Here is a 20,960-nt window from a genome sequence, read left to right on the forward strand (position 1 = left end):
CCTGTGACAGGAGGAGGCTTAGTGATAAAGTCAGAGAGGCATTTAGGTCCTGTTGATGCTTGGCCTTTGCCAAGGGCTCAGGCTTTTCCTCTGGGGAATGGATATAGGAGCCCTGTTTTGAGCATAGGCGGGACGTTATTTGAGCAGAGGATCACTCTGGCTGTTTAGAATAGATCTTTTAGGGACAGGTGTGCATTCAGTGAGACTGGTTGTGAAGCTGTTGCAAAAATCCAGGTGAGGGTAAATAAATCAGTATTTATAAAATGCGTAGCATTATGTGCCTAGAAAAGAATATAAGCTTAATACCTGTGAGCCATTATTTAGTATTACTATTACTACTGCTGCTATTAGTCATCGTCTTCTGTTCTCCGTGCAGCAGTTCCTACGTGTTATTCCTGTAAAATACTCTTCCATGGGTATTCCAGAGTTGAATGCAATTCTTGACATGCCTTTGTGATTGCACTTGTCCTGTTGACATTCAAGAAAACAGATCAGCGTGCAAGGGAACGAGCGCGTCCTTTATTACGGGGATTACTTTGAGTTAGTTCTAATTTCTATTCCTTTAAAAAGCAAGGAAAATAATTCCTCAACTTTGGCTCTTCATGTTACTGTTGGCAATAACTTGTACTCTCTGACTGGTGGTTCTGCTCTGGTGTTATGACTCCGGACTTGGGAGCTGTTGTTCCTGAAACATTTAAATCAAAACTTAAGTTTGACACCTTTTCACCTGAAAATTATTCTTTTTTAGGGTCTTTCCTTTCACACATTTTTTTGAACACCTAGCTTGTGTGAGGCAGTGGACTCTGTGCTGTGGACACACTCATGTTTGAAGTAGACCTAATTCCTTATGGATCGTGCCATCAGTCAGTGAAAGGTCATCACGAGTAGACCCGGGTGATGTGTGAGGGCGGCTGTAACCAAGTACCACGGACGAGGGGGCTTCGGACAACAAAAACTTACAGTCTCACGGTTCTGGGGTCTGATAGTCAGAACTCAGGCTGTCCACAGGGCCACACCCTCTCTGAGCCTGTGGGGAAGAATCCCTGCTTGCCCCTTCCTCATTCCTGCTGGTTTGCTGGCCGTCCTTGACGTTCCTTGGCATTAGCTGTAGGCCTTCAGTCTCTGCTTCTGTCTTCCCTGTGTGTCTCTTTGTCTTCACGTTGCACTCTTCTCCCTGCGTCTGTGTTGCTTTTTCTTATAAGGACGCCAGTCACGTTGGCTTAGGGCTCACCCTGATGGCCTCATCTTGACGTGATTACCTCCGTGAAGACCCTGCTTCCAGTAACGTTTCCTGGTGGGAGATCCCCCTCCACTCTATGCCTTCTTCATAGAGGCTGAATTTAGCTCTCTCCATTAGTAATATGACACCTGTCACTCTAGTCATTTCTGTATTTTTAAAAGTTAATAGCATAATCATTATGAAATTAGAAATGATGTTGTTCTTGCAAAAAAACTGGGACACCTTGGATAAAACTGAAGTCCCCCTTCCCGGTCCCCAGAGGTAACCACATATCGGGTTTGAATATATGTTTTCTGTTCTCTTTGTAAACAGATAGATATCCCTATAGGAAATAGATAACATGTGACAGCAAGCCTTACTCCAACCCTTTGAGACTACGTGTATTTTGGGATTTGAAATTTTTTGGATTTTAGATGGACGATATCAAAAGTGCGTGTAAGCATGAGGTCGAGGACAGGAATGGGCGTTCAGGTAACATCTCCTGATGAAACACGCTACTGTTTCTGCAGGTAAAGGCATGACCGATTCATGAAATGGGATAAATAAAGCTTATAAAAAGCCTCATATCCGTTCAAGGCAGATTTTCCTTCAAAGGAGTTTGCCACCTAACTTGGGTTTTTAGAGCTTTTTGGATTTCAGAATTACAGAGAGAGACATCATGGGTTTTGTACAGTTTTGTTTATATACAGTATTTTATATGTGTTTCTTTTTCTTAAGCATCATTTTATTTTAACAAAGTAACATACACATACACACATACACACAGTATAAAAGTCAGTAATATTGCAGTGTTCATAATAAAAAAGAACATCCTTTCAACCTCCTACATGCTTTCTCCAGAGGCAGTCACTTGTCCTTTGGGCTATATCTTCTGCTATTTGCTTCATAATTTTTCAAGAAGATGGTTATGCTGTTTCTTCTGGATTTTTATATTTGAAATAGTAATAATTTCTTTTACAAAGTTAGGGTTTAGCATCTTTACCACTCTCCCACCCTCACCTGCAGCTTCCTTTCCCTCATCCTTCAACAGTTAGATCACAGTTTTTGACTAAAAAAGTATTCGTAGTTGCCTTATTATATGGGTATATTTATATGTTCTTCCTTACTGAGGTTTCTTGTGAATTATGATTGCATTTCTTGTAATGAATTACCTGTATCATGTTTTTTGGTAGTTTTAGTGTTCACTAATGTATCTCAGGGGATAGACTCGTAAAACCTCTCAGTATGGTCTTCGTACTTCAGGTTTTTTGTTTTTTTTTTTCCTTGGGAGCATCACTCCTGGGCATTGTGTTCTCCTTTACCCTGCACTGCTTCCTTTAGTCCTGGTGCACAGCTGTCTCACTGGCAATTTCTTTCTTTAAAAAAAAAAAATATTTTTTCCCTTGTGATGAAAACATTTAAAGATCTACTGTCTTTGCAACTTTTAAGTATTATTAACTATAATCACCATGTTGTATCCCCACGACTTATGTATTTTATAGCTGGAAGTTTGTACTTTTTTTTTTAAGATTTTATTTTTAAGTAATCTACATCCAATGTGGGGCTTGAACTCACAACCCTGAGATCAAGAGTCCTATGCTCTTCTGACTGAGCCAGCCAGGAAACCCTGGAAGTTTGTACTTTAACCCCTTCACTTTTTTTCCTCTACCCCCCACTCCACCTCTGTATCCATATGCTTGTTTGTTTTTTAAGCGTTTAAGTTTTTTTTTTTTTTCCAGATTCTACATATAATTGAGATCATACGGTGTTTGCCTTTCTGCCCCTCGCTTAGTAACACTTGGTACGTTGCCCTCAAGGTCCGTCCATATTGTTGGAGATGGCAAGATTGCCGCCTTTTTTATGGCACATAATATTCCACTGAATATATGCACCATGTTTTTTGTATGCATCCACCGATGGACACGAAGTTGCTTTCGTATCTTGGCATTTGTAAATAAAGCTGCATTGACCACGGGGGTGAATATGTCTTTTTGAGTTGCTGTTTTCGTTTTCTTCAAGTAATTACTTGGAAGTGGAATTGCTGGATCGTCTAGTGGTTTCATTTTTAATTTTTTGAGGACCTTCCATACTGTTTTTCTTAATAGTTGCACCAGTTAAATTTCTGCCAGCAGTGGACAACGGTTCCCTTTTTGCCACATTCTCACCAACACTTAATGTTTCTTTTCTTTTTGATAAATATTCATTCTAATAGGTGTGAGGAGGTATCTCATTATGGTTTTTATTTTCATTTCCCTGATATTATTGATGGTGAGCATCTTTTCACGTACCCATTGGCCATGAAATGCCAAATGGATATATCTTCCTTACAAAATGTCTATTTAGATCCTCTGCCCATTTTTTAATTGGATTGTGGGTTTTTTTCCCCCTGTTGAGTTGTATGAATTCTTTATATACTGTGGCTGTTAACCTTATCTGATGAATGATTTTTAAATATTTTCTCTCACTTGGTAGGTTGCTTTTTCATTTTGTTAGTGGTTTTCTTTGCTGTGAAGCTTTTTAGTTTGATGTTGTTCTGCTTGTTTATTGTGGCTTTTGCTCCCTTTGTTTTTGTTTCCAAATCCCAAACAGTTGTTGAGACTGACATGAAGGAGCTTACTGCCTATGTTTTCTTCTAAGAGTGTTAGGGTTTCAGGTTTTATGTTCAAGTCTTTGATCCATTTTGAGTTAATTTTTATGTGTGGTGTAAGGAAGTGGTCCAGTTTCATTCTTTTGCACGTAGCTTTCCAGTTTTCCCAGCACCACTTATTGACGAGACTGTCCTTTCCTCATTGTATGTTCTTGGTTTCTTTGTCTTAAAGTCAATCGCTCATATATGCAGGGGTTTATTTCTGGGAGAATAAAAAGCTATTCTATTCCATTGATCTGTGTGTCTGTTTTTGTGCCAATATCATACTGTTTTGATTACTATAGCTTTGTAAGATAGCTTGAAATCAGGGCCTGGGAATTTCTTTTCAGTTCCTTTTGCAGTTGGATCCATTTTAATCTTTTATTTATTCTCTCTCTCTCTCGGTTTTTTTTTTTTTTTTTTTGGTTTATTCTCTTCTTAATTCTAAACATTCTACATTAGCTTTCTGAGAAAGGATAGAATGGATGTATAGTAGATAACTTTTTTGAGTTCTTGTAAGTCTGAGAATATTTTAATTTTATCCTAGAATTACAGGATAGAAATAATTTTCTTTTAGAATTGAGGGCATTGCTTCATTGCCTTCCAGCTTCCAGTGTTGCTGCTGAAGTCCCACACCATCTGATTCCTGATCCTTTGTGTGTGACCTTTTTCTCTCTGAAGCTTTTAAGATCTTCTTATTCTTGGCATGAATTTTCATGGTAATGTACCTTAGTGTGGGCTTTTTCTTCATTCTTTGTAAATGCATATGGTCAGAAAGATAATATGTTGCAGCTGTTGCAACCAGGAAAAAACAGGATGCTGTTAAAAAGCAACATTCAGAAAACAAACAAAAGCTTGGAAATGAACACTGTGTCAGTAAAATTGGAAACTTCAGTAGAGAAGGAGGTGGAAGCTAAATTGGAGAAAATCTCCCTGGTGGGCTGAATGAAAGGGCAGAGCAGAAGTCAGACCAGAGGGAGGGAATGAAGCAGAGAGAGAAGAGCGGGGCGTGGGGGGAGAGAAGTGGGAAAAAGGGAAGAGAGGAGCGGGAGAGGTGGAGGAGAGGGAGAATGGGGGGACACAGCCAACAAGGAAAATTTGAGCGTCAGTTTAGGAGAGGTTACACCTGTTAATAATGAGAGGTGTTTTAGTAAAACATAACGGAGAAAATGGAGGGAAAGAAACTATAAAAGGAATAATATAAGATGATGTTCTGGAATTGAAGGACACAAGTGTTTTTCTTTCCTGCTAGTAGCTTCTCTCAAAGGTCTGGTGTCCTTGGCCATGTGTATTTAAGAGTGAGCTGTTAAAAATCTGACTGGGACCTTTGGTAAGAGGGTGGGCCTGGTGTACTGCTTTGGATCACAGTGAGGTGACTGGACAAGTATTTGGGTATTTTGTTGCAACCCCTGAATGTCTATTTGCAGCCTGTTCTTGGGCTGTCATTTTCCCCAGAGAAGAATTCTTTAAACTCCTGCCTGGGGGGTAGAAGCTTGCTGTGTCTCCAGCAGAATGGGAGGCCAAGGAGTCTCACTATTCAGTATGTAGACCTTGATCTAAGTGCCCATTTCCAGTAAAGTAGGGGACTTACCTTACTCCTCTTGGCTGGGTTTGGTATCAAAGTATAAGTTCTTTCTGGTTTATCTCCAGACAGTACACTTTCCATCTTCTGTGGGGGCAGGAAGAGAATTTGGAGCACAGCGAGGGAGCAGGATCTGGGAGTGTAGGTGCTCTCTCCGAAGACTTGCAATCGTTTCTTTAGTTGTTAGCCCCGCTCCCTCACCCCCTCCTTCATGGTGATGGGTGCTTCTAATTTCTGAGCCTTTCAGGGATTCTGCTGGGAGAATCTGCTTGTTTCTTGTTGGCCTGTCACAGATAAGGCAGAGAAAGCCAAAACCTGAGATAGTTTTCATTTCTGTTTTCCTTCCAGAGTGTTTTTGACAACTCTTCTTTGTTGCCATATCATTTCTCATCCCCTTTGACCTGTGAGTTTATAACTTTTAAACTTCATTTTGCTATATTTTTAGTGAGAGGCTTCATGAGGACATAGAGATGAATGTCTGTGTAAACCCTGACCTTAGAGAATGTGGTCATTTGGTCGTTTGTGTGGTGTACACGCTCTTGGCCCAGTGCTCCTCCTGCTGCCAGAGATGCAGTAGTGCAGGGAACAGACAAACACCCTTGCCCTCCTGGAGCGTAAATTCTAGTAGAGAAGACAGGCACTAATCAAAATAAGTAAAGGTATAGTATGTTAGATAATGAGACGGGTTAAGGAAGGATATTTAGAAGAGATGTGGGAGTAAGAAGAATTGTGGGGGAACTTGTAATCTTTTGAGGCAGATGGTTGGGAAGGCTTCTTTGAGAAGGAGCCATTTGAGTGAAGACCACAAAAAGTGAGGGAGCGGATTGTGCCGTTACTTGGGGGGAGAACCTTACAGGCAGAAGGAGGAGTCAGAACAAAGGCCCTAAGGTAGCAGTGTGCACAGCATGTTTGAGGAAGAGCGAGGAGGGCCAGGGTGGCCAGATCTCACTGGAAGGGGCCGGCTTTTCTACTATGAGGTTGGAGGGTTTTAAGCAGAGGCATGATGTGATCTAAGTAATCTTGTAACAGAGCCATTGTGGCTACTGTCCTGGGAATAGTCTGGGGACGGAGCAAGGGCCGAGGCAGGGAGACCAGTTAGGAAGATGTTGTAATATTCCAAGCTACATGGAAGCTGTGAGCGGTTGGATTCTGGGTTTACTAATGATTTGGAATATGGATGTGAGACAGAGGAACAACAGATTATTTTAAGGTTCATGGCTCTCCAGGCTTTTGAAACTGTAGAACTTGGGCCTCATAAGTAGCATTGAGTCTGTTAAATGAATTCTTTGCTAAATAATAGCCATAGAAATACTTTAAGTAATTTTGCCTAACAAACCATTAACTCTTCTTTTTTAAAGCTCTTCACAGAATATGGTCGTCTGGCAATGGATGAAATTTTCCAAAAACCCTTCCAGGTAGAATGCTAACTGTAAATGTAATTCATGTCTTTGTTCTGTTTTTTTTTTTAAAGATTTATTTATTTATTTATTTTAGAGGGCGCACATTCAAGTTCGGGGAGGGCAGAGGGAGAGAGAGAATCTCAAGCAGACTCCCTGCTGAGTGCAGAGCCCCACATGGGGCTTGGTCTCACAACCCTGAGATCATGACCTGAGCCAAAACCAAGAGTTGGATGCTTAACCGACTGAGCCACCCAGGTGCCCCTCATGTCTTTGTTTTAGTTCAGAGATCAGCAAACTGCAGCCCGCAGGCCAAATCAGGCTAGCTGCCTGATTTTATATGACCTGTGAGTTAGGAATGGTTTTTATATTTTTGAATGGTTGCAATCAAAAAAGCAACACTATTTCATGACGTGTAAATTAGCCGTGGACACAGACATTTATTTATTTATTTATTTATTTTTTATTTTTTATTTTTTGTTTATTTTTATTTTTTATTTTTATTTTTTTTAAAGATTTTATTCATTTATTTGACAGAGATACAGAGAGAGATACAGCAAGAGAGTGAACACAAGCATGGGGAGTGGGAGAGGGAGAAGCAGGCCTCCCGCCAAGCAGGGAGCCCGATGCGGGGCTCGATCCCAGGACCCTGGGATCATGACCCGAGCCGAAGGCAGACGCCTAACGACTGAGCCACCCAGGCGCCCCTATTTATTTATTTTTTAAAGGATTTTATTTATTTGACAGAGAGAGACAGCGAGAAAAGGAACACAAGCAGGGGGAGTGGGAGAGGGAGAAGCAGGCTTCCTTCTGAGCAGGGAGCCCGATGTGGGGCTTGATCCCAGAGTCCTGGGATCATGACCTGAGCCGAAGGCAGATGCTTAATGACTGAGCCACCCAGGCGCCCCGACACTGACATTTAAATTGCAGTTTTATTGGAACACAGCTACACTCATTTGTTCATAGCTGCTGCTTTTTTTTTTTTTTAAGTATTTATTTATTTGAGAGAGAGAGTGCGTGCACAAGCAGGGGCAGAGGGAGAAGTGGACGCCCTGCTGAGCAGGGAGCCAGATGCGGGGTTCGATCCCAGGGCCCTGAGATCATGACCTGAGCCAAAGGCAGATGCTTTTTTTTTTAAAAGATTAAAAAAAAATATTTTTTTTTATTAGAGAGAGAGAGTATAAGCAGGGGGAGCAGCAGGGAGAGGGAGAGGGAGAAGCAGGCTCCCCTCTCAGCAGGGAGCCCGACGTGGGGCTCGATCCCAGGACCCTGGAATCATGACCTGGGCCGAAGGCAGCCGTTTAACCGACTGAGCCACCCAGGGGCCCTCCATAGCTGCTTCTTGTTATGACAGTCTAAGATACTTACTCTTAGGTCCTTTATGAAAAAGTTTTCTGGCCCCTGCTTTAGCTAGTTGCTTCATAAGGATGAGAATGTATAGTAACCTCAGTAAGATTAGAGGAGTTTTAAGTATTATTATTTAATTTAGTTTTCCTTTCTAACATTAAAAGTAGATCTGATTTCAGGATTAGCTGGTACCATGTTGTTTTCTTGTCCTTTACCACATTCCTTGTGCTTGCCTTTAGAGCAGAGCCCTGAATTTAACATCTCCTCAATCTCTTCCTTCTGCTCTTACCAACCCATGGGAACAAAAATAGCCGATAGGATATATTCACCTCACATTTGACTTAATACATGTCCTTCTAGTATTTATAAGGTTTCTCAAACTTTACAGAAGAAATAAATCCTTCACAATTTCTTACCCTCTTTGAAGAAGTTGGCACTATGCAAAGAAGTGTTTCAGTTGTTATTTTGAAAATGAATTTGTGCAACCTTATAATATGTTCTATTCTTTTCCTAAATAGACACTGATGTTTTTGGTTCGAGACTGGAGTTTCCCTTATGAATACAGCTATGGACTACAGGGAGGAATGTCCTTTTTGGATAAGCGTCTACAGGTAAGAAGAAATAGAATCTTCTGAAGAATTACCTACAAGGAAAGTAGTGGTAACTTTCTCATTTGCCTTTAGCTGTAGTAGTTAAAGCAGATTATGGAAAATTCTATCAAGTGTGTTAAATACTTATGAATATTAGCGCACTAATGGTATTCACATAGGAGTGAAGAGCCTGGGTATGGAGTGCACAGGGATTGCAGAGGACTCTGGCTTTGAAGGACTTCTGAAGGACTCTTGACTCTGGCCCAAGCTTTGATTGTGGTTTCCGTTTCACATTTTGCACCAGGTTCTATATGTGCCTTTAGAATGTCATATTCAGAATTTTAGTTCTGTTCTTCTTCTTCAGAATTCTTACTTGTTTTGGGGTAGATATAAACAGGCTTAGCCTGTTGTCCAAAATTAAAATATGGGAGTCCTTTGTCAATCACTACTAACTAGTTAGATCTTCCTTCATGACCACAAACCTTCCCTTGTTCTTCTAAAGTACTGTGTGATACTTTTTTTTTTTTTTAAAGATTTTATTTATTTATTTGACAGAGACACAGTGAGAGAGGAACATAAGCAGGGGGAGTGGGAGAGGGAGAAGCAGGCTTCCTGCTGAGCAGGGAGCCCGATGTGGGGCTCGATCCCAGGACCCTGGGATCATGACCTGAGCCGAAGGCAGTCGCTTAATGACTGAGCCACCCAGGCGCCCCTGCAATACTGTTTTTTAAGAAACTCTTTAGTCCCTGTTCTTTGGTTGCTATGGGAACCAAACCATGGTTAATCAAATGTATGCATTTATTGCTTCTAGGGTTCCGAGTTTTCTCAGTGGACACAACGTAAGTTGCTATGATCCATCAGAGTTGGGAAGTCTTTGTCCTATACTAGTGGTTCCTAGTGAAGAAAAACAAATGGTCTTTTGTAAATTGTTGGTCTTCATTGGCAGGTAAAAGAACATCAACACGAGGAAATTCAGAACGTCCGAAACCACATTCACTCCTGCTTCTCCAACGTCACCTGTTTTCTCCTACCACACCCAGGACTCCAGGTGGCCACAAGCCCTGACTTTGATGGGAAATTGAAAGGTGTGTTACAAATGATGTTATTTTAGACTGGTGATTTGATCTTTGGAATTAAATAGTGATCAGAAAATGTCAATTATGGATTCAGTGAATGCTGAAGAGGAACGGCGGCGTGTTCTCTTAGAAAGAATAGTATTTAGAGTCCACTTCATTTTTTTGCTTCTGCCTTTCTGTGACCATTAGAGTTCACCTTAATTTTTCCATCTGAAATGGTAGTGGTCATATTCATCAGTGATCTTTCTAAGAGGCATGTTTTGATTACTGGTTTACAAGAGATAAAAGCACTAAATAAAGGAACACTAAACATTGGTCAGCTGATAATTATCAAGTACAATTAAATTCTCAGAGGAAGGTAACATGATGCATGGCATGGCTGTGTGTTGTGATTAGCGCAGAGCCTGGCGCTGGGTCATGTGTGAGTATTAGGAAGTGTTGACTAGGTGTAAGCTTAGAGTAATTATGAGTCGGGAGTCTTGGATTCCATTATCTTATTTTTGTTCCTTATTCATTAAGACCTTGTGTCATGTAATGCCTAGCCTTCAGTTTATACATGTGTTAAACTAGCATGTTTGTTTATAAACTTACCTGAGCTTCTCAGGTTCCCAGTAAAGTAGGAATAAAAATAGCTGCCCATTTCTCCAGGCTCTGCTGTATTTCCCATTGCTCATCTCTTTGGGCTGCTATAACAAAATGCCATACATTGGGTGGCTTATCAACAACAGAAATCTATTTCTCATGGCTCTGGAGGCTGGAAGTCCAAGGTCAGGGTGCCAGCATGGTCAGGTAACGTCTGTCTTCCTGTTCTCAGACTTCTGGTTGTACCCTCATGCATGGAAGGGCTAGGAAGCTCTGTGGAGTCTCTTTTATAAGCGCCCTAGTGCTGTTCACAGGGCTTCTGCCCTCATGACCAAATCACCCCTCAAAGGCCCCACCTAATACCATCACCTGTAGGGGTTAGGATTTCCACATACAAATTTGGTGGGGACACAAACATTCAGACCATAGCACCAACACTGCTAGTTTACTTTCCTACTTCATGCTCCTGGTGCTTCCATAAGCTGATACTGTCTCTTTTATCCCACAGATGAAGAAACTGAGTTAGGAAAGTTAAGGAACTTGCTCAAAGTACTCCGCTAGTAAGTCGGGGGGCAGGGGGGGGGCAGAGATTTACATCTAGGTTCTTTTTGCCCCAAAGTCACATTGGGCTAAAATAGAAGTTCTTCTGTTATTTTGGGGAAATAATTTAGAGGGTATACCATGTTTAGTTTACAGAAGAACTTGCCTTTTGAAGTGGGAGTTTTTCATAGCCTTGTAATAAACATAAAATATATCATTTTCAATTTATTTGACTTACTTGATCCAAGAACATTAATGTACTTGTTCAGTGTAAGATTTACATCCCACCTGGTCCTCATGGTACAGAAGAAGTACATAATAGTACAGAAGGTCGTCATGGTGCAGAAGGAACTGAGTTTGAAAGACTTCTTAACCTTTACCTTCTGTTTGTCACTGTGTGCTATTTTCATGTGGTTGGCAGCTTTCCTGAGCAGGAGACTTCAAGAGCCTGTTAGATGGCTATTCAGAAATCCAAGTTTGGGGTCTGGCTTTGGAGAGAAATCTGCTCAGGCAACATTGGAGCTAGAACCTTTTATTTCAAAAGCAGTTGCAAGTGACTTTTCTGAGTGGAGTTTATAGAGGAAGTTGAGTGTGTAGGTGATGTGTTCCTTTGGGGTTTTCACACTCTTATTAGACATACCTTTACCAAACCTAAACTTGGGTTTGTTCATCACTGGGAGGGGAGGTATCCAGGGCATTCCTAAATGAGACTGCTGAGGAGGGGGTGAGTTCAGGGACTTCCTCACGCACTTGACCCAGCAAGCATGTTCTCAGGTTATTAGGTATAAACACAGAAAAAGGCATTCCGCTGTATTTTCAAGCATTTTAATGTTTCAAAACATTGTTTTAAAATTCACTTTTATTGTGTTATTCCGGGAAATAGGAAGAGCTTTTTAAGGTTTTCTAACCCCAGCTTTTGAAATTTTGTATCACTGTTGGGTGTGTACATTGTATCTGTTTCCTAGGACTGCTGTAACAAAGTACCACAAACTGGAAGGCTTAGGACCACAGAAATTTACTACCTAACAGTTCAGGAGACCAGAATTCTGAAATCATGGTGTCGGCATCGATTCCTTCTGGCGGCTCTGGGGGAGAATCTGCTCCCTCTCTGTCTCCTAGCTTCTGGGGTTTGCTGGCGGGCCTTGGTGTCCTTTGGCTTGGAGCTGCGTGCATCACTCCGGTCTCTGTCATCACATGGCTGCCTTCTTTCTGTGTCTCTGTGTTCTCTCCTCTTACAAGCACACCGCTGTTTGGATTTAGGTTGCCCCCTGATCAATATGATCTCAACTAGTTACATCTGTAATTTACAAGTAAGGTAATGTCTTGAGATTCCAGGAGGACATGCATTTTGGGGGGATACTGTTCAACCCTCTACGTATTTAAAACTAATGAACAGCTTCTCGCTAAATCTTCGTTGTCCTAATTTTCCTATTATAGTTATAAAGTAGGGAACAAATTCTGTATAAGCTGTTAGTATCATAATTATGTACTATTTGCTTCCCTCATCCATCATTGAACTTTAAAACACACTTATGGGGTTAAAATCTTAACTCTCTTACATGAAAAGGCAAGTCCCAAAGGAAGAAGTACAAATGGTGAGTATATACTCATGAAAATACATGTAGCATCACAATAATTGAGAAAGTGCAAATGTATTGGTACAAATTCGTAGTCTTTATGGGTCAGTATCAAAATTTAAACTGTTTACATCCTTTGATCCAGTATTTCACTTTTAGGAAAGTATTTTAAAGAACTATCCAAGTAAGTACATAAAAATATATGGACAAGGATATGTATTACTATACCATTATTATAATAGGGAATAATTAGAAACAACTTAAATGGGTATTTTTGAGGAATTGGTTAAATTATGGTACATTTGCACTTTTAAAAGTTTACTTTAAAACTTATTTAAAGTCTTTTTTTTTTTTTAAGAGAGCAGAGAGAAATGGCAGAGGGAGAGAGAGAGAATCTTAAGCAGGCTTCACGCTTAGTGCGGAGCCTGACATGGGGCTCCATCTCATGACCCTGAGATCATGACCTGAACTGAAATCAAGAGTCAGATGCTTAACTGATTGAGCCACCCATTTAAAGGTGCCCCTATTTCAAATCCTTTAAAAGGTTAAGGTAGATAGATGGATCTGTGTTTACATAGATGTCTATGACATATAATTAAATGTAAAAAGGTTGTGTAGTAGCATATGTTGTATGATCCTATTTATTTAAAAATGTATATTTATAATTATGTTTTTAAAAGGAAAGATTTAAAAAATAAAAATTTTCTTTTTTGCTTTACTTTAAAAATATATTTATAGTCTGCCTTGTGTGTCTGTTTCAAGAACTATAGTCATTAGGAGGATTGCTCATAAAGAATTCTTATTAGCTCTGCAAAGGTTTGTGTACTTTTAGGGGCTTTGCAGATGGATATTTTGTAATTTTAGGCAACTTTCTAACAGGATAGTGAAGGGTTTTGAGTGAAGTGTAAATTGGACGATAAATTGCAAATAATTGGTGGCTTGGAGTACTTGGCAAGGGCTTGATTGAGAACCACATAAATTTTATTGTGGGGGACCTGTAAATAGAGCTGATGTATTTTTCAGAGTTAAAGAAAATGCCTCCATGTTGTTTTTTCTCAAGTATATACTTGTGTGATGACTTGGCTGAGGTCCTGCGAGCCGCATTCCATATAACCTGGAAAAGACAACAGTAGCTTGAGAATGGTTAGGGCTAATCCACAGAAGGACCTTAATGTAATTACTGTAGAACATTTAAATTTAGTAAGTTACATTTTCTGCAAATGTTTTCCTAAATACTTCAGGGATAATTTTAGTGGTTTTATTTGCTGTATTTTTTTTTTTTTTTAAAGAATGACCATTTATCCAGAGATGAACACTTGCCAAACACAGTTAGTCTTGGTATAATCGCTGCTCAGCTGCTGCTTCCTCTTAGCTCGATTAGCTCACTTTTGAGAACCCTTTCATCAGACACAGATGTCTCTGCCATTGACATAAAGAAAACTGTCATCTTCGTATTTTCTAGAGCAGAGAGACCTAATGCAGTAACCCCTGAGCTGTTTAGCTAGAAATTAAACGGAAGAATTTGTAGGGCACAATCTTCTTTGACACCATGAGATTTGGAGATTGTCAGGAGATAGTTCTTGTCTGTTCTGAGTCTAAAACTAGTGTTTTGGTATAGCCTTTATAGAAGAATTACTAGCTGAGGGTCTGTTAAATCTGGGTAAAGTCGAATATAGGAACAATCTGTGGTGTCTATATTGTGCTAGTTTCTTGAGTGAAATATTTTTGAAGTTCTTAGTCTTTCAGTATGATAAAAGTTGAAACCATAAAGAAAGGGTGGTTGTTTTTTTTTTGGAATAGGTAATACATTTACATGTTTAAAATCCCAAAAAGGATTAAAAAGTATTCAGGGAAAAGTCTTCTCCACTTTTTTAGGCTTCCAGAGTTTCTTTAGTATGTGCAAGCAAATATGAATATAAACAGAATAACATAGCATGTACACTATTTTATGGTTTTCCACTCCAAGTTATAAAGAATTTGTCCCACTTTTTTTCTTGAAATTTTGTAGTTTTATTTTTCACGTTACAATTTATTATCCAGTTTAGATCCATCTTATTTTCTGAATGGCTACCCATTTGTCCCAAAAGTATTTATTGAATAGTCCAACTTCCCCCACTGGTTGAAATGTCACCTTTATCATACATTAAGCCACTAATCAATGTGTAATATGGGGATTAATCCCTTTTTAAAAATTGGTAAAGGCCATACTTTGGCGCCATCCTGAGGAGACTATAGAATTAAGAGTATTTGGATGGGAGATTGGTACCCATTTATTTAGGTGGGATAGATTAGAAAACCAAAAAATTTTTTTGATGCCATGAGATCTTATAATTGATCGGTTATTTAAGATGTGATGGGAATCGGTAGAGATGAGAGGTACATGTTACTATTTAGAGAGAAATGTCATGTAGATTTTAATTTATGAGGCATAAATAAATTCTAGGTAGATTACAGAGGTAAATTATAAAAATTAAAGCATGCGGAAAATTTAATTTTATTAGATCTCTGGAATTGGGGAAGGACTCTTTAAAATTAGGAGGTATAAAGGAAATTGCCAAGGAAAAATGGTATAGGTTTGAATACCTAATAATTTTATGCATATTAAAAAGGCAAAGAAACTGAAGAAAATATTTCAGTGATTATAGTATACATAAGGATAGAGGATAGCATATTTGTTTACTTTGTGAAGAATGACTGTATTCTAAGATACAGGAACCAATATGGGAGAAAGCTTGGTCTAACTAGCAACAAAAGAAATGAAAGCAAATTAAAATAATGAGCTACCATTAAATTTTAAAATGTATTATTAGGTATACAAAAGAATACAAAAGTTTTACATATATAAAAGGATACATAGAACTTATATATGTAAGATATAAAACCTTATATAATGAACATCATGAACCTATTACCCAACTTAATATCTAGAACCAGAATTGGGAAATTTTTTCTGTAATGGACCAGATAGTAAATATTTTAAGTTTTGTGGGCCATACAGTTACTCATTGTTGCTATTGTAACAAGAAAGCAGCCATAGACAATGCATAAATGAAGACATAATTGTGTTTCAACAAAATTTTACTGACAGTTACAGTTAGCAGGCCATATTTAGCCCAAGGGCTGTAGTTTGCCAGTCTGTCATCTAGAACATTACCAGTACTATTTCCTATACCTGTGTGCTTTTTTCCTATCTCTTCTCCCTCCCTCCCCACAGAAATAACCGCTATTCTAAATTTTGCTTATTTCACCCTTGAATTTTTAAAAAAATCGTTGTGTTTGAATCACTTAGTCTGTTGCTAAGTTTCTTTAATTTTGAACTTACAAAAAATAGTATGTGGCCAACTTGTATTTTCATTGAGTGTTTTTCTTTTTTTTTTTTTTTAATTAAAAAATTTTAGGGGCACCTGGGTGGCTCAGGTCCTTCGGCTCAGGTCATGATCCCAGGGTGCTGGCATCGAGTCCCACATTGGGCTCCCTGCTCAGTGGGGAGTCTGCTTCTCCCTGTCCCTCTGCCCTTCCCCTCTGCTCATGCTTTCTCTCTCTCTCATGCTTTCTCAAATAATAAACTCTTTTTTTTAAGATTTTTTTTTTTTTTTTGAGAGAGGTAATGATAGCGAGAGAGCATGAGAGGAGGGGGAGTCAGAGGGAGAAGCAGACTCCCTGCTGAGCAGGGAGCCCGACGTGGGACTCGATCCTGGGACTCCAGGATCATGACCTGAGCCGAAGGCAGTCGCTTAAACAACTGAGCCACCCAGGTGCCCTCAAATAAATTTAAAAAAAAAAATTTTTTTTTAAGATTTTATTTAGAGAGACAGTGTGCACGAGAGTGTGCCTGCAAGTGGGGGGAGGGGCAGAGGGAGAGGGAGAAAGAGAATCTCAAGCAGACTCTGTGCTTTGTGCGGAGCTGACATGGGGCTGGATCCCATAACCCTGAGATTGTGACCTGAGCCAAAATCAAGTCAGACATTCAACTGACTAGCCAGATGCCCTGAGTGTTTTATTTCTGAGATTATCTGTGTTATTGCATGTAGTTTAGTTCATTCACTTTTTTTAACATTTTATTTATTCATTTGAGAGAGGGAGAGACAGAGAGAGGAGGGGCAGAGGGAGATGGAGAAGGAGGGGCAGAGGGAGATGGAGAGCAGACTCCCCGCTGAGCCAGGAGCCCGGATGTGGGGCTTGATCCCAGGACCCCACCCATGACCTGAGCCGAAGGCAGATGCCCAACCATTTAAGCCACCCAGGCGCCCCTAGTTCATTCACTTTTACTGTAGTATAATTGTGCCTTCTGCGAATGTAACACAGTTTATTCTTGATGGAAATGTGAGCTTTTCCAGTTTCTTGCTGTTATGAACAGTGCTGCAGACATTCTAGTATATGTGGATATATGGGAGTCTCCCAAAGGTATATGCTTTAAAAGCAGGATTCCTGGGGAAAAAAAAAAAGCAGGATTCCTGGATATTAGAATTTGTATATTTTCACCTTACTGGATAATGCCAGATTGTTTCCCAAAGTGCTTGTTCCAAATTATACTCCCTTCATCAGTGTATATAGAAATTCCTGTTGATCCATATCCTAGGCAGTGCTTAGTGTTATCAGACATCTAGTTTTTACTAAATTAGTGATAAAAAACAGTATGTCATTGTGGCCTTAAATTGCATTTCTCTGGTTACTAATGGGATTGACTATCTTTTCATATATTTATTTACATCCATGCTTCCTTTCCTCTGCAATTCCTATTCACGCCTGTTCAGTTTTAGATTGGGTTTGTCTTTCTCTGCAATGTATAGATCCTGTATGTGTATTTTAAGATATGAACCTTTGTTAGTTATATGTTGCAGATATCTTCTCCCATCTTCTGTCTTGTTTTTTTTTTTTTTTATGGTGTCTTAGCTTAAATGTGATTGAATTCATTCACCTTTGATCTTATGTAGTGTTTTTTTAAGTCTTGTTTTAGAAAATCCTTTCCTTTCTCCAATACACACCTGCACACACTCTCCCTTGATCTTTCTCTCTCTCTCAAGTATTGTCTTTCATACTTGTGTTTAATCCACTGGTAATTAATTTTTATGTATGTATGAAGTAGAGATCCATTTTCTATTTTTCTTTTTTTTTTTTTAAAGATTTTATTTATTTATTTGAGAGAGAGAGAATGAGAGAGAGAGAGCACATCAGAGGGGATAGGGTCAGAGGGAGAAGCAGACTCCCTGCCGAGCAGGGAGCCCGATGCGGGACTCAATCCTGGGACTCCAGGATCATGACCTGAGCCGAAGGCAGTCGCTTAACCAACTGAGCCACCCAGGCGCCTCCATTTTCTGTTTTTCTATAGATACCAATACTTTGACATCATTTATTGAATACTCTGTCTTCCCATTATTTATAATTTCTGTTACATTTTTTAAAAACGCTTTTCCTTGGGGTGCCTGGGTGGCTCAGTCGGTTAAGCATCTGCCTTCGGCTCAGGGCATGATCCAGGGTCCTGGGATTGAGTCCCGCATCGGGCTCCCTGCTCAGTTTGAGCCTCAAAGTAGTGATTGTTTAAAAATAAAATCTTTTTTTTTTTTTAAGATTTTATTTATTCATGAGAGACAGAGAGATTGGCAGAGGCAGAGGGAGAAGCAGGCTCCCCATGGAGCAGGGAGCCCGATGTGGGACTCGACCCCAGGACCCTGGGATCATGACCTGAGCCAAAGGCCAGACGCTTAACAACTTAGCCACCCAGGCGCCCCGGAAGGGAATACTTTAAATGTTAATCATCATTATCTGGCTTTATGATTTTTTTTAATTCATTTTGAATGCCTTCCAGGAGTGTGTACATTGTCATTATATTATCTAGTAATTGCTTTTAGAGGACCATATGTTCCAAGGAAAGAATCTAAGGAAATAAAAGTAACTCAGATTTTTCTACAGAGATTCTTAGTTTGTAATTGGAAAAATTTAGAAGCTGCTTTTGTTCTGTTCACTGCTCTGCCCCCAACTCTTACAACAATGTCTGTCTCAAAAAAGGTTCTCAAAAACTGTTGAGTGAATAAAATTTGAAATCGGAATGTCTCAGTTTTATACATTAGAGTTCTGGAGTGTTGAAGAGTTTCTACCTTGATGTGGGTTCCTACCCACTTTCTTTTCAGCTGATGTTTGAATTAGTTGGGAACCTAAGAAGATTCCTTGTATTTTTTTTAAAATTTTTTTATTGTTACGTTAATCACCATATATTACATAATTTGTTTTGGTAGATTCCTTGTATTTTAATTCTCTTGTGTCTTCAGAGTTGGACCAGCTAGTTCTCACTTTGAGGAAAGAGCTCTTAATTAATGGCTCTCCTGCACCCTCAGTGGGAATTTTGTAGAAGCTGTCATCTTTCCTGAGATAGTAGCCTTTTCCTTTTGGGATGGCCCAGAGGGTCTTGAGGAGATAATAGAAAATAAATACCATGCAGTACAGGTGCTTCTACTTGTTTTAACATTAAAAAATGAACAACAGAAAAGCAAGTGGATGATGAGTAGTGATTTCTAATGGATCCAAGGGGGAGTGTGAAGGTATGGTAAGGAAGAGAGGACTAGAGGGGTTGATAATTGATTTTTTGGAAATTCTTTAAAAAGTGAGATTTCTTGAAAGGCTGGGAAGTAGACTAAATCCTCCAGAATGAAAACCAGGGGAAGGATATTCTGCATATTCTGTTCTAGACTAGGCAGCCCTTAATTCCCAGAAGGGAAGGAAGGAGACAGTAAAGGTACATGCTAGACAGAGGTCCATCAGCAACCTGGTCATGGGCAGAAAGTGTCAGACACAGTTGGGACTCCCTCCCCTCACTTTTCTTCTTTTTAAGATTTTATTTATGAGAGGGGCACCTGGGTGGCTCAGTCATTAAGTGTCTGCCTTCGGCTCAGGTCATAATCCCAGGGTCCTGGGATCAAGCCCCGCATCGGGCTCCCTGCTCAGCGGGGAGTCTGTTTCTCCCTCTCCCACTCTCCCTGCTTGTGTTCTTTCTCTCGCTGTCAAATAAAGTCTTTAAAAAAAAAAAAAGATTTTATTTATGAGAGAGAGATTGAGCATGAGCAGGGAGAGGGGCAGAGGGAGAAGCAGACTCCCCGTTGAGCAGGGAGCCCAATGTGGGGCTTGATCCCAGGACCCTGGGATCATGACCTGAGCCAAAGGCAGACGCTTAACTGACTGAACCACCCAGGCATCCCTCCTTCCCCTCACTTTCAACTAGCAAATGTTAAAACAGTTGGATAGACTGAAGATTGCATTTTATGCTCAGCTTGGTTGAATAAACCCGTTTGGCTTACTGTTTTCTTCCTCACGGTCTCGTGAACAGATATTGCCAGTGAATTCAAAGAGCAGTTACAGACCCTGATTCCATTTGTATTAAACCCAGCTAATTTAATGGAAAAGGAGATCAATGGCTCAAAAGTCACCTGTCGGGGGCTATTGGAGTATTTTAAGGTAAATATGGGTTTTAATAATCAAAATATTTGACTTTTGGTAAAACTGATCTAGGTTGTAAACTAACTTAATTTTACTATTTTAAAGCTTAGGGGCAAATTTCATGGGGGAGATGGTGAGAGGCATTTTCAGAGCCTCCAGTGTCCTTCCAGGAGTGGGCCACTGGGTGGCAGTATCGGTCTAAGAACCAAATGGATGTTCTTTGCACTTTCTTAGAGGAGTAATTACTGTGGCTAAAGGAAGATTGTTCCTCAAGGAAGATGGTGTGGACAGGAGGTGGTTAGGAGGTTGCCGTGAGTAGGAGGAGATGGCATCTAGATGTGACATGGCTACTTCAAGGCGGACGGTCACTGTGCCCACAGGTAGTGGTGAGGCCAGTGTGCATGGGGAATCTGGTGGGACTCCTAGCCTTGCTAGGCTCGTGCTGCTTGAGAACAGTTTTAGTTAACTAAAAATGCTAACATGCACTCAAAGGTGTGTTGTGTTTTTGCTAATTCCTGGGTGTTGATCTAGGTCTTTAGGAAAATGCAGTTGTATGGTCATTTTCTAAAAGTTAAAGTATGATTAAATGTGACAGGATCACATTTTTCACAATTGTTTTTACGTTTATATCCTAAGGCATATATTAAAATTTACCAAGGAGAAGATCTGCCTCATCCCAAATCCATGCTTCAGGTAAGCAATTCTTTGACATCCGAAATGATACTGTTTAATTCCTTGTTGACTCATACACAAGAAGCAGCGTCCTTTAAGAAGAGATTGTGGGGCGCCTGGGTGGCTCAGGTGGTTAGGCGTCTGACTCTTGATTTCAGGTCATGATCTCAGGGTCCTGGGACGGAGCCCCACATAGGGCTCTGTGCTCCGTGGGGTAGTCTGCTTGAAAATTCCCTCTCTCTCCCTCTCCCTTTGCCCCTTCCCCCACTTGTGCACATCTCTCTCTCTCTAAAATAAATAAGACTTTAAAAAAAAGAGAGAATG

At 40.0% G+C, this 20,960-nt stretch overlaps 1 protein-coding gene across 1 annotated transcript in view; it reads left to right on the top strand.

The window, feature by feature from the left end:
* Window positions 1–20,960, top strand: part of ATL3 (atlastin GTPase 3) — a 59,648-nt gene that overhangs the window by 31,251 nt on the left and 7,437 nt on the right. Inside the window, exons 6-10 of the mRNA XM_028118150.2 lie at window positions 6,786–6,842; window positions 8,690–8,782; window positions 9,708–9,846; window positions 19,855–19,982; window positions 20,601–20,657. Of these exons, the coding sequence (XP_027973951.1) occupies window positions 6,786–6,842; window positions 8,690–8,782; window positions 9,708–9,846; window positions 19,855–19,982; window positions 20,601–20,657 (474 nt within the window). The remainder of the gene's footprint in view (window positions 1–6,785; window positions 6,843–8,689; window positions 8,783–9,707; window positions 9,847–19,854; window positions 19,983–20,600; window positions 20,658–20,960) is intronic.

The sequence above is a fragment of the Eumetopias jubatus genome, unplaced genomic scaffold, assembly GCF_037043125.1.
Source record: "Eumetopias jubatus isolate StellerSeaLion01/CBP00866 unplaced genomic scaffold, mEumJub1_p1.0 scaffold_13, whole genome shotgun sequence".
Classification (NCBI taxonomy): domain Eukaryota; kingdom Metazoa; phylum Chordata; class Mammalia; order Carnivora; family Otariidae; genus Eumetopias; species Eumetopias jubatus.